General features: G+C 39.3%; 1 protein-coding gene across 1 annotated transcript; it reads right to left on the reverse strand.

Annotated features, from left to right (window-relative positions):
• Nucleotides 1-9,450: 9,450 nt before the first annotated feature.
• LOC110931678 (extensin-like) lies at nucleotides 9,451-10,662 on the reverse strand. Its single transcript, XM_022175062.1, has one exon. The coding sequence runs from the start codon at nucleotides 10,660-10,662 to the stop codon at nucleotides 9,451-9,453; it is 1,212 nt and encodes a 403-aa protein (XP_022030754.1).
• Nucleotides 10,663-14,368: the final 3,706 nt, after the last annotated feature.

The raw sequence follows: 14,368 nt of genomic DNA on the forward strand, positions 1-14,368 counted from the left end.
TGAAAATCTATTAGTTAAAGTCGGAGGCTTTGTCTTCCCAGCCGACTTTGTCATACTAGACATGGAGGAGGATACCGAAGTACCCCTCATCTTAGGGAGATCATTCCTAGCTACGGCCCACGCAGTGGTAGACATGAACGGGGGGACACTAACATTGAGGGTCGGGGACAAGGAAATGAAGTTTGGAGTTGGTAAAAGAGTAGCAGACGATGACCCGGTCAATTACATAAAAGTCATAGACTCAAGTTTGGATGATTCTCTCCAATGGTGCAACATGGGATGCAAAACATCCCACTTGGGTAACATATGACTGGCTTTGATTCTAGCCAGGGACCCTTATAAACGTGGCGCACCACGAAGGCATTCCGTGGAACTATCCTTAGTCTAGTTTAGATTAATTTTTATGCTTTCTAGTTTAGTTTTATGTCACACCCCAATATTCCACGTATTACCGGTGGGCCCGGTGGGGAGTATCGTGACGTAGCTGATATCATCATTGTCAACACACACAATAATATAGCACAGCGGAAGGCTGGTAAATAGACTATTACAAACCATATTGTCTGTCGATGTTAGAGTACATGAATAATACAGACGGGAATGTAATAAGATCCACAGGCGGATCATAAAGTACAAGAAAACAAAAACTACAGACTCCGGGTATCTATTGGGATTTGCAAGATCCCCTATAACACCCTATATAGCTCCAGTCTATTTCGAGAAGTACCTGTCAAGTCAATCTTTAGGAAAATACGTCAGTATACACTGGTAAATACAATTTAACTAACTCGTTTTGAAAACATTTATGAAAATTGATTTAGATGCACAAGGCACAAATCCTTTATAACTTGGGACAATCTTATTAAAATCTTATATACAGTTTTACATGCTTGTCATACATGTGGGGCCGGTTTGTAAGCCGGACATGATTAACTGACTCACCACTTATAGAACCCACAAAGGAGTTATCCCCAACTTGTGGGTAAATTAATATTTAGCATTTGCATCTGTCGGGTGCATGCCTGCACCCCGTGCATAGGTCGTGGCCATTAATAACTTAAATGAGTCAAGGATATCCAGGACACGGTCGTTAACACCCAAATGTTTATGTTATCAAACAATACGTATTAAAACGGGTTATGCAGATTTATTAAATCACAATCCGACATAATAATCCCATACCCGACCAAGCGGTATTAATATATCGTATCCCAAGCCTGAATAGGGAAAATAAGTTAAAAGTATTTACCTGATGTAGCAGTAAATCCCTAAAGTTCCTGAAAGGCACTTTTTACCGGAAGCAATAAATCTGTATAGAAGGTTTAATTATCTATTAGGATGCTAACGGGTCTTTACTTAAGTCAAAGACTTAAACCGACTAGCTAGAAAGAAACCTTACGGACCTAACCGGTAGAATAAACGGAAACCGGGATAGACTGTGATTTAGACCCGACAAGCTTGGATACTTGTATAATATGGGTAAACTAAACACATTCTGGAAAATGAAGTTTTAATGACAAAGTTAAGCCCGTTTCGGCTATTTTACGTAAACTAATCACGTAAGCCGTTTCGAACGCGTAATGCGTAACGGGTAACCGGACAACCTATAAACAGGTCTTAATCATTATTATGCTCAAAATATGTTAATATATCAGTAGTATATCAACATTTATGCCCAAAAAGCAATTTAAACCAAAATAAGTCCCAAAAGGGCATTTTGGTAATTTTAATGCTCATAAAAGGTTTTATTTATAAAACTGAAGTTCCGGGTCTGATTAAATTAGTAAAAACTTATACTTTAATGAGTTACATCAGTAGGATACTTAATATACGAAAAATATACCCTTTATTACTAACTATGCACCGTAACGACATTTTGGTAATTTTACATAGACTTGAAAAGGTTAAAATAGACTTCTGAGTTTTAAAACTTTAGTTTACTGTAGTATTATGTAAAATAGCTTAAAACATCAGTAGGTTATGAGTTTTATATGATAAATATAGTTTTGACCCATACTAGGTGCTTAAAATGCTTAAAATGCGATTTAAAGGGCTAATTTGGTAAAAATAAGAAATCTGATATTTTGGTCAGTTTATAAGGTTCAAAATATTATATTTATCATTTGGAATCAGTAGCAAAAAGTTTGGCTTCAAAATGTTATGTAAAACTCCATTTATGCATGAAAAGGGTAAAACCGGTAATTACCGAAATTAGGCTATAATCCTATGTTAAGCTCAGCCTAAAAATAAATAAAAATCTTCAAAAATCCCAAAATATTATTTAACATCAGTAGGTAAAAATATTGGTGTCGAAAATCGGGTTTAGATGGGTCTTGTGCTAATTATGCTTTTTAATTACTAAGAAGTCCCTTAATTACGCTATTGAGCATAACTCCCATTCTAGACCTCAAACTGATGTCAAATTTTCGGGACATGTCTAAATATCAGTAGCAAAGGTTTTAATCCATTCACATTGCTAAAAATCTCGGTTTTATGCAAAAAGGGCGTTTTAGGCATTAATGAGCATAATTACGATCAAGAGCATAAATTACAAACGATTAGGCACCATGCAATATAACTCCAGAGGGTTATACTACAATGTAATATGGTCCTAATGGAAGCTTAAAACATGGAAGAATTAAGCTTGAATGGGTCAGAACTGAAAGTCATAGCAAAAGTCAAGCTTTTGCGACTTTCGGTTATAAACTGACCTTAGACTATTAATTATCGGATTAGGACTGATAAAACATGTTTATATAATAGTTACCAAGTCATTAGAATGTTAAAATATAATTTAGAACCCTTGGTTTATTAATTTTAATTAAATTTGAAATTTCAATCCAGTTTGACTTTTTGTCAAACTACTTTGACACGACAATTAACTGGTCAAACGAGATAATTAGGAGACACCCTTTCAGGGGTTAATCACCTATACTAATGTGGTTTCATAACCACTTTCAATTTGATCAGTGGTTAAGCCACATGTAATTAAAATGAAAGTCAAACTAATTATACACTAAGTTTGAATTTTAAGTAATTAAGCTAAATTAAACAATTAAATAAGTAATTAGAAGCTTACTAATGGTCCTAGCAATCTTTTCTACACTTGAAATCCTCTTGTTACTGCTGAGAGCTCCAGAGCAAGTCCCTAATGAAGCTTGTTGCAAATGATGTGCCAAGAACACAAGCTTAGCTCTCCTTATATAGTAAATTCCATTGATCTTGATCACTTCCAGGTGTTATTGAAGGCCATGGGATCACCCCAGGTGTCCTACCTATTAATTTGAACCGACTTACAGCCCCTAGGTCGTTAAAAACTAGGCTAAGGCGGTGTAACAGGCCAAACCCGCACCTGGCAACATTTTTCTGCATCTGGCATGCTAAGGCGGGCCGCGTAAGACTTAAGGGGGGTCTTACGCGGGCCGCGTGGACCGGGTAAACTGGTAAAACAAGTTTGAAGCTTGACAGTTTCAGTCCCTGAACGTTTAAACCCCTATTTAACATCATTTTTGGCAATCAAGGCCCTTGTAGTTAATTTCTTGGGGACCAAGGATGTGTAAACAAACTTCGTTAGTCTCGGGTTCGTTAAATTCTTTTGTAAATGCAAGTTTCATCAAGTTGACGCTTTTAGCCCAAAGTTTAGAAAACATGCTTAACGATCTCGGAATCACGTGAAATTTTTATCACTTATTCTCGGGAGTATATTTGAATATTACGAAGCCTCGGTTTTGTTAAAAGGCCACTCAGAGGTCAGAATTGACATATTGACACTTTTAACCCTTGTAATTTGTAATCTTCCGATTATTTTCACAAACGGCTTCACATACCCAATCAATCACCCATTTAAGAATATTTTCTTCACGTGTGGTCATTCAGAGGCTCAAGTTTGGCATGTTGACACTTTTAGTCCTTTCATTTGCATATTTTCACTTATTGTCAACTTTAGTCCTTTAAACTCAATTTTTCGCATAACCGGAGTTTAGGACACGTGTCTATGTATAATTGGACACGTTTTTACGTGGTGTTACATCCTCACCCCCTTAAAAGAAATCTTGACTCCGAGATTTTACTGAAATAAGTAAGGGTACTTCTGTTTCATAGTGGATTCAACTTCCCACGTATACTCGGGACCTCTACGAGCGTCCCATTTAACCTTTACTATTGGTACATACTTTCTTCGGAGCTTCTTGACTTGCCGATCCTCAATTGCTATAGGCTTCTCAATGAATCTCAAGCTTTTATCAACTTGTACGTCTTTATGAGACATAGCTAGAGATTCATCGGCTAGACATTTCTTGAGATTACAAACGTGGAACACATCATGAATTCCACTCAGCTCCTCTGGCAATCTTAGCTTATATGCTACACTGCCGACACATTCGAGGATCTCGAATGGTCCGATATATCTAGGGCTTAACTTGCCCTTTTTACCAAAACGCATCACACCTTTCCAGGGTGACACTTTTAGTAACACTTTATCGCCTACTTCAAACTTTAGAGGTTTTCGCCTCTTGTCCGCATAGCTTTTCTGCCTATCTCTGGCAGCTTTTAGGCGATCACGAATTTGGACAATCTTATCTGTAGTCTCAAGGACTATGTCAGGTCCTGATATCTGAGCTTCTCCTACTTCGGCCCAACAGACAGGCGTTCTGCATTTCTGACCATATAATGCTTCAAAAGGCGCAGCCTGAATGCTGGTATGGTAACTATTGTTATAGAAGAACTCAATCAATGGCAGGTGGTCATCCCAACTACCACCCAAATCAATAACACATGCACGAAACATGTCTTCCAAAGTTTGAATAGTACGCTCACTCTGACCATCAGTCTGGGGATGGTAAGCAGTACTAAAATTCAAACGAGTGCCCAAAGATTGTTGGAAACTTTTCCAAAAATGCGAGGTGTATCTAGTATCTCTATCCGAGATAATAGCCACCGGTACTCCATGAAGAGCTACAATCTTATCAACATACAACTGGGCTAACTTGTCGGAGCTATGAGTCTCCTTGATGGGCAAGAAATGAGCTGACTTTGTCAGTCTATCAACAATAACCCATATAGTGTCATTTCCGTGCCTTGTTTTGGGTAACTTGGTTATAAAATCCATGGTTACCATTTCCCATTTCCAAGTGGGAAGTTCCAGTTGTTGTAGAAGACCTGATGGCTTTTGATGTTCAGCCTTAATCTGAGCACATGTCAGGCACTTAGCTACATGGGTGGCAATAGATTTCTTTAAACCTATCCACCAATAATTTGCCTTTAGATCTTGATACATCTTGTCACCTCCCGGGTGGACCGAATACTTAGAATTATGGGCTTCCTGAAGGATTACATCCCGGAGTCCTCCTTGAACAGGAACCCAAATTCTACCATTCATTCTCAGAATTCCATCCTTACCAGGTGTCAACTGTTCAACAGTTACACCTAACTTTTTGTTTGGAAGATTATCTTCCAATATGGCATCTTTTTGTGCAGCCAACAGTCTTTGATTCAAATTATTCTTCAACTCAATGCTCTTTGCATTGATCCTAATCGGCTTAACTCTTTCTTTTCGGCTTAAAGCATCTGCGGCCACATTCGCCTTACCGGGATGGTAGCGAATCTCGAAATCATAATCATTTAATGTTTCCATCCAACGACGTTGTCTCATATTGAGCTCTTTTTTACTAAACAAATGTTGGAGACTTTTGTGATCCGAGTAGATTACACATTTTGTTCCATACAAATAGTGTCTCCACAACCTTAGTGCGAATACCACAGCACCCAATTCCAAATCATGAGTAGTGTAGTTCTTTTCATGCACCTTTAGCTGTCGCGATGCATAGGCAATTACATTGCCCTGCTGCATAAGTACACACCCCATGCCAGTGTGTGAAGCATCGCAATAAACAACAAAGTCTTCAACTCCTTCCGGTAACGACAAAACTGGAGCATTGCTCAATTTTTGATTTAAAGTTTCGAAAGATTCCTGCTGCTTGGGACCCCAGATAAATTTCACATTCTTACGGGTCAAGGAAGTCAATGGTGCAGCTATTCTTGAGAAGTTCTCAATGAATCTCCTATAATATCCTGCTAAACCCTGAAAGCTGCGAATTTCTGTAGGTGTTTTAGGTGCTTCTCAATTCATCACAGCCTCTACCTTGGCAGGATCTACCTGAATACCTTGATTACTAACAACATGTCCAAGGAACTGGACCTTACGAAGCCAAAATTCACACGTGGAGAATTTGGCATACAACTTCTCCTGTCGAAGTAGTCCTAAAATACACCGAAGGTGTTTTTCATGCTCCACTTGGCTACGTGAGTAAATAAGTATGTTGTCTATAAAGACAATGATAAACTTATCTAAATACGGCTTGCAGACTCTATTCATGAGATCCATGAATGCTGCAGGTGCATTAGTGAGCCCAAAAGGCATCACTAAGAACTCGAAATGTCCATACCTCGTTCTGAATGCTGTCTTCGGAACATCTTCAGTTCGAACTTTAAGTTGATGATACCCAGATCTCAAATCTATCTTTGAGAAGTAACTCGCTCCTTGGAGTTGATCGAACAAATCATCGATCCTGGGTAAAGGATAACGATTCTTGATCGTTACCTTATTCAGTTCACGGTAATCAATGCATAAGCGCATTGATCCATTCTTCTTTTTCACAAACAGAATTGGAGCTCCCCAAGGCGAAGAGCTGGGCTGAATAAAACCCTTTTCCAACAAATCATCCAGTTGAGTTCTGAGCTCCTTCATTTCGGTAGGCGCTAGACGATACGTAGCTCGTGCAATAGGTGCAGATCCTGGAAGGATGTCTATCCTGAATTCTACTTGCCTCTCAGGAGGTAATCCAGGTAATTCGTCAGGAAAGACATCTGGATACTCTGAAATGATTGGAATATCTTCAATCTTCGGCTTCGGGTCATTAACAGTCACTTGTGCCATGTAAATGACACATCCGCCCTTCAAACATTGGGATACTTTAAGAATAGACACATTGCTGGGCAGCCCGTACTGTGTGTCTCCTTGGATAGTGACTGATTCACCGGAGGGGGTTTTGATAGTGATAATCTTTTTATCGCAGGCAATTTGGGCTTGGTTATGCGACAACCAATCCATGCCTAAAACTATATCAAAACCAGCCAATTTCATTGGCAGGAGGGACAGCGGGATGGAATGGTTCTTAATGGATATGGAACATCCATCAAGAAGAGTTGAAGCTGATTCTAAGGTACCATCAGCGAGTTCTACCTCATATTTTATGTCTAGAGTCTTAATAGGCAAGTTCAACAACTTACAAAACTTATGATCTACGAAAGACTTATCAGCACCGGAATCAAATAAGACTCTAGCATAAATATTATTGATGAGGAAGGTACATGTTATGACGTTATCATCGGTCACCGCTTCCCGTGCTTGCATCTGAAACACTCGAGCATTACCCCTTTTAGCCTCTTCAGGCTTCTTCGCAATCTTGGGGCAATTGATCTTGATATGCCCCTTTTCATTGCAACCGTAACAGGTTGTATCCTTAATGTTTCGGCACTCAACAGACTTGTGCCCTTTCTTCTTGCAGATTCCACACGGTTTAGCCTGTGGATCTTGGTTGCACTTGCCAAAATGCCTTTTGTGGCAAGTCTTACACCTAGGCTTATCACCAGTCTGCCCTTTCTTGGAACCAGAGTTCCCCTTTCCTTTCTTGTTTGACTGGGAGGATTGATCATCCTCTCTCTTCCTCTTCCCTTCTTCAGAGTGTTTCTTCGCCCTGCTCCTCACAATATCTAAAGTGAGGGATAGTGATAGATCCACAGCGGATCTATAGGTGGCGGGCTTTGAAGCCTTAACATTCCCCTTAACTTCAGGGGCTAAACCACCGATAAAACGCGCAATGCGCTTGGGCTCAGGTGTGACTAAATACGGCACCAGTCTAGACATGGAATTAAAACTAGTCACATAGGATCTACAATCTAGATCCTTCATCACGAGGGTGAGAAAATCAGTCTCCACGCGCTCTACTTCGTGCTGAGGACAATAGGTGTCCTTAACCAGATCAACAAACCTTTCCCATGAAAGATTATACAGATGAACCTTCCCGGTGGATTGTACAAGTGCTTTCCACCATGTAAGGGCATCGCCCTTAAAAGATTGGGAGACAAACATAACCACATCTTCTTTAGCGCAACCGCTAATATCTATCACCGTTTCCATCTCATCTAACCACTTCATACAATCTATCGCCCCTTTTTCTCCTGTAAAGTCTCTTGGCTTACAGGAAACAAAATATTTGTAGGTACAACCCTTGGCGTGCCTAAGAGTATGCTCAGGGACAACCTGCTTCTTGGGTATACTACCCTGGTTAGACGAGTGTAGGGACTCAGTCTTCTTATGGGTGTGAGATTGAGAATGAGTTTTTGAGTGAGTTTGAGACCGAACAATATTCGGCTCCTTAAACTTAGCGTCTACTGCTTGAGAGACTGCTGCGGTGATTAAAGCTTGCAATTCAGTACCAGTGATATTGATTCTGGTGTTGCCCTGTGCTGGATGACTGTTTACTTCGTCTGAGTCAGCCATTTCTGGATGCTATAATATAGACAATAATAATTATTTAAATTACATATAGATTCATCACATTTATGATTTAATGGTCATGGTATTATTAAACCATTTAGACCATTTCAAATCATAACTAAAATTTAATAGAATGCATTATTCTTTACATTACTGGGCAGGGAAGGGATAGAAATTTAACAACTACCAATGTCGTGAAAGACATTTTGTTTATCATGAAACTTGTCTCGAAGGACATTTAAATAGCTTAGGAAGCTTGTCATAAGGACGAGTTAAGATCTATCTAACGATCTCTAAGATCGGTGATCTTTTAAGGGTTGAACAAAGTTCATCGCCTTTTTGACAAGAAGTTTATAAATTGTACTTTCATTGTCATTTTTACACCTTTGCTTAAAAGTATGCATCTCAAATGGATGTCTTGGTGTATACAACATATTGATGTTTACTAGCCATGATTCGCATTGCTCATTTTGGCTTTATGTGACTTGGAAGGATCCAGGTAGCTTTTTGGAAGCTTGTGTGGTTTCTCGTACCGCACAGCTGGAATGTCAACATATTTTCAGATGTTAACAGGGATTTGCTATCTTAAAAAGGTTGTACCATCATAGCCAATTAATACTTTGGCTAGGTTATACCTCTTAGAGTTTCTTTGGCAGATCAAAATTGAAAAAGAAATAATATGGTGTAATAAAATACACAATTTAAAACCAAAGTTAACACTTCATTAAGATGAAACAAATACAACTGCCCTAAACGGGGCTTAGGAAAAGACAAACTACCAGCGCAGGCGCATACAGAAAGGAAAATAAGTCCTCGCAGGGACTTGATACAGAAATCAAACAAATGTCCACGCAGGGACATGATTACAACAACCAAGAAAACAAAACAACCCTCTACTTCTTCTTCCCCTTGATAAGGTTCGCAAGACCTTTCATGAAAATATTATGCCTTTCCTTGTTCTTCTTAGTCTTATGCTCGACCTTATCTAGCCTCTCTAGAATTTCCTGGGTTTGTTGCTGTTGCTGAAGCTGCTGGGGAGGAGGCGGCTGGTACGGCGGGTACTGGTAACCCTGACCCGGGCATCCAGCTGGATGCATAGAAGGGTAAGTAGAAGGATAGTGGTGGTGATAATGCGCAGCCGTAAGATATGGATCTTGAGATACATAGTCCGAGGGGTATCCCGTTGGGTTCTCATAAGGATTGTACCCGGAAGGACCTGGGTACGTCGAGATCGGGTTATCAAATCCCACAGGCGGCATAGGTGGTGCATAAGAAGCTTGCGGAGGATTATCCTCCGGTGCCGCCTTTGAGGGCCCACCCATCTGGGGGTCCTCTGGAATAGGGGGATAGGAACTCGAACCACGAGGAGAACTGAAATGGGGTCCTCCTCTTACGGACATGCGGGCGTTCCTCCTTCGCCTCGGAGGCTCGGGAGGTGGCTGCGGTGGCTGCTGCGGTGGCTCCTCTATCGGGAGTGGTGGTGGCGAGACAACTTGAAGTTGAGGATCTTCCAAAGGTGGCTGGGCCGGAGAGCTATGGTAAGACGGGGTAAAGAACCAATCATATGTAGCCATTTTCTCCTGGAATGAGTCAGGCCCATTATAAGGTGATCCCTGGAACGGAGACCCACTAGATATACTGATAGGGTGGCCCGGGGTTCCTGTTTGCATTTCCGGGTCGGGGTCATCATCCATTTCCATCTCCTGAGAGAAATGGTCCTCAGGGCCCAATGGGTTATAGCCAAGAAAATCATTAACATATTCGGCTGGGTTAAACTGTCCCGGGGAGTAGAGGGAGTCAGAGTGGTGAAATGAATGGGATTGCAAGGAGTGGTGAGACTGGTAAGACTCGTGCGAATGGTGAGACTTATGAGAATGGTGAGAGTGTTCAGGCTCGACTGGAGCAAAAGGCCCAAAGGACGGATGAAAAGATGGCGAAGAGCTTAGCGAGACTGAGTGTCTTGCCGGCTCGAAAGGTTGACCCCACATATCATGAGAGTCGGAGGTGGAAAAGGACGCCGATGGAGTGCGTCTGTGTGATGGTCCAGCTGATGATGGTCCTCCACGCATGGGACCCTTGCCACGTCCTCTTAGTCTTGGAGGCATGATGGTAAGCTTCCTGTTAAAACAAGAGAACAAAATAAAACAAAACATAATAATAGCAAAGGAAAAATAAAGATGCACCCTAGGTCTTTTGCCTAGACTCGAGAGTCTAAGGAATGTGCTTATTGTGTCATTGAGATTAAACACAAAAAGTTAGTGTTTAATTCACTCAATGTTGGCTCTGATACCAACCTGTCACACCCCAATATTCCACGTATTACCAGTGGGCCCGGTGGGGAGTATCGTGACGTAGTTGATATCATCATTGTCAACACACACAATAATATAGCACAGCGGAAGGCTGGTAAATAGACTATTACAAACCATACTGTCTGTCGATGTTCGAGTACATGAATAATACAGACCGGAATGTAATAAGATCCACAGGCGGATCATAAAGTACAAGAAAACAAAAACTACAGACTCCGGGTATCTATTGGGATTTGCAAGATCCTCTATAACACCCTATATAGCTCCAGTCTATTTCGAGAAGTACCTGTCAAGTCAATCTTTAGGAAAATACGTCAGTATACACTGGTAAATACAATTTAACTGACTCGTTTTGAAAACTTTTAGGAAAATTGATTTAGATGCACAAGGCACAAATCCTTTATAACTTGGGACAATCTTATTAAAATCTTATATACAGTTTTACATGCTTGTCATACATGTGGGGCCGGTTTGTAAGCCGGACATGATTAACTGACTCACCACTTATAGAACCCACAAAGGAGTTATCCCCAACTTATGGGTAAATTAATATTTAGCATTTGCATCTGTCGGGTGCATGCCTGCACCCCGTGCATAGGTCGTGGCCATTAATAACTTAAATGAGTCAAGGATATCCAGGACACGGTTGTTAACCCCCAAATGTTTATGTTATCAAACAATACAGATTAAAACGGGTTATGCCGATTTATAAATCACAATCCGACATAATAATCCCATACCCGACCAAGCGGTATTAATATACCGTATCCAAAGCCTGTATAGAGAAAATAAGTTAAAAGTATTTACCTGATGTAGCAGTAAATCCCTAAAGTTCCTGAAAGGCACTTTTTACCGGAAGCTATAAATCTGTATAGAAGGTTTAATTATCTATTAGGATGCTAACGGGTCTTTACTTAAGTCAAAGACTTAAACCGACTAGCTAGAAAGAAACCTTACGGACCTAACCGGTAGAATAAACGGAAACCGGGATAGAATGTGATTTAGACCCGACAAGCTTGGATACTTATATAATATGGTAAACTAAACACATTCTGGAAAATGAAGTTTTAATGACAAAGTTAAGCCCGTTTCGGCTATTTTACGTAAACTAATCACGTAAGCCGTTTCAAACGCGTAAATGCGTAACGAGTAACCGGACAAGCTATAAACAGGTCTTAATCATTATTATGCTCAAAATATGTTAATATATCAGTAGTATATCAACATTTATGCCCAAAAAGCAATTTAAACCAAAATAAGTCCCATAAGGGCATTTTGGTAATTTTAATGCTCATAAAAGGTTTTATTTATAAAACTGAGTTCCAGGTCTGATTAAATTAGTAAAAACTTATACTTTAATGAGTTACATCAGTAGGATTCTTAATATACAAAAAATATACCCTTTATTACTAACTATGCACCGTAAGGGCATTTTGGTAATTTTACATAGACTTGAAAAGGTTAAAATAGACTTCTGAGTTTTAAAACTTTAGTTTACTGTAGTATTATGTAAAATAGCTTAAAACATCAGTAGGTTATGAGTTTTATATGATAAATATAGTTTTGACCCATACTAGGTGCTTAAAATGCTTAAAATGCGATTTAAAGGGCTAATTTGGTAAAAATAAGAATCTGATATTTTGGTCAGTTTATAAGGTTCAAAATATTATATTTTTCATTTGGAATCAGTAGCAAAAAGTTTGGCTTCAAAATGTTATGTAAAACTCCATTTATGCATGAAAAGGGTAAAACCGGTAATTACCGAAATTAGGCTATAATCCTATGTTAAGCTCAGCCTAAAAATAAATAAAAATCTTCAAAAATCCCAAAATATTATTTAACATCAGTAGGTAAAAAGGTTGGTGTCAAAAATCGGGTTTAGATGGGTCTTATGCTAATTACGCTTTTTAATTACTAAGAAGTCCCTTAATTACGCTATTGAGCATAACTCCCATTCTAGACCTCAAACTGATGTCAAATTTTTGGGACATGTCTAAATATCAGTAGCAAAGGTTTTAGTCCATTCACATTGCTAAAAATCTCGGTTTTATGCAAAAATGGCGTTTTAGGCATTAATGTGCATAATTACGATCAAGAGCATAAATTACAAACGATTAGGCACCATGCAATATAACTCCAGAGGGTTATACTACAATGTAATATGGTCCTAATGGAAGCTTTTAACATGGAAGAATTAAGCTTGAATGGGTCAGAAGTGAAAGTCATAGCAAAAGTCAAGCTTTTGCGACTTTCGGTTATAAACTGACCTTAGACTATTAATTGTCAGATTAGGACTGATAAAACATGGTTATATAATAGTTACCAAGTCATTAGAATGTTAAAATATAATTTAGAACCCTTGGTTTATTAATTTTAATTAAATTTGAAATTTCAGTCCAGTTTGACTTTTTGTCAAACTACTTTGACCCGACAATTAACTGGTCAAACGAGATAATTAGGAGACACCCTTTTAGGGGTTAATCACCTATACTAATGTGGTTTCATAACCACTTTCAATTTGATCAGTGGTTAAGCCACATGTAATTAAAATGAAAGTCAAACTAATTATACACTAAGTTTGACTTTTAAGTAATTAAGCTAGATTAAACAATTAAATAAGTAATTAGAAGCTTACTAATGGTCCTAGCAATCTTTTCTACACTTGAAATCCTCTTGTTACTGCTGAGAGCTCCAGAGCAAGTCCCTAATGAAGCTTGTTGCAAATGATGTGCCAAGAACACAAGCTTAGCTCTCCTTATATAGTAAATTCCATTGATCTTGATCACTTCCAGGTGTTATTGAAGGCCATGGGATCACCCCAGGTGTCCTACCTATTAATTTGAACCGACTTACAGCCCCTAGGTCGTTAAAAACTAGGCTAAGGCGGTATAACAGGCCAAACCCGCACCTGGCAACATTTTTCTGCATCTGGCATGCTGAGGCGGGCCGCGTAAGACTTAAGGGGGGTCTTACGCGGGCCGCGTGGACCGGGTAAACTGGTAAAACAAGTTTGAAGCTTGACAGTTTCAGTCCCTGAACGTTTAAACCCCTATTTAACATCATTTTTGGCAATCAAGGCCCTTGTAGTTAATTTCTTGGGGACCAAGGATGTGTAAACAAACTTCGTTAGTCTCGGGTTCGTTAAAGTCCTTTGTAAATGCAAGTTTCATCAAGTTGACGCTTTTAGCCCAAAGTTTAGAAAACATGCTTAACGATCTCGGAATCACGTGAAATTTTTATCACTTATTCTCGGTAGTATATTTGAATATTACGAAACCTCAGTTTCGTTAAAAGGCCACTCAGAGGTCAGAATTGACATATTGACACTTTTAACCCTTGTAATTTGTAATCTTCCGATTATTTTCACAAACGGCTTCACGTACCCAATCAATCACCCATTTAAGAATATTTTCTTCACGTGTGGTCATTCAGAGGTTCAAGTTTGGCATGTTGACACTTTTAGTCCTTTCGTTTGCACATTTTCACTTATTGTCAACTT

Source organism: Helianthus annuus, chromosome 3, assembly GCF_002127325.2.
Source record: "Helianthus annuus cultivar XRQ/B chromosome 3, HanXRQr2.0-SUNRISE, whole genome shotgun sequence".
NCBI lineage: Eukaryota > Viridiplantae > Streptophyta > Magnoliopsida > Asterales > Asteraceae > Helianthus > Helianthus annuus.

Excerpts from the sequence above, each read along its gene's own strand:
- LOC110931678 (XM_022175062.1), bottom strand. The coding sequence starts at position 10,662 with ATGCCTCCAAGACTAAGAGGACGTGGCAAGGGTCCCATGCGTGGAGGA.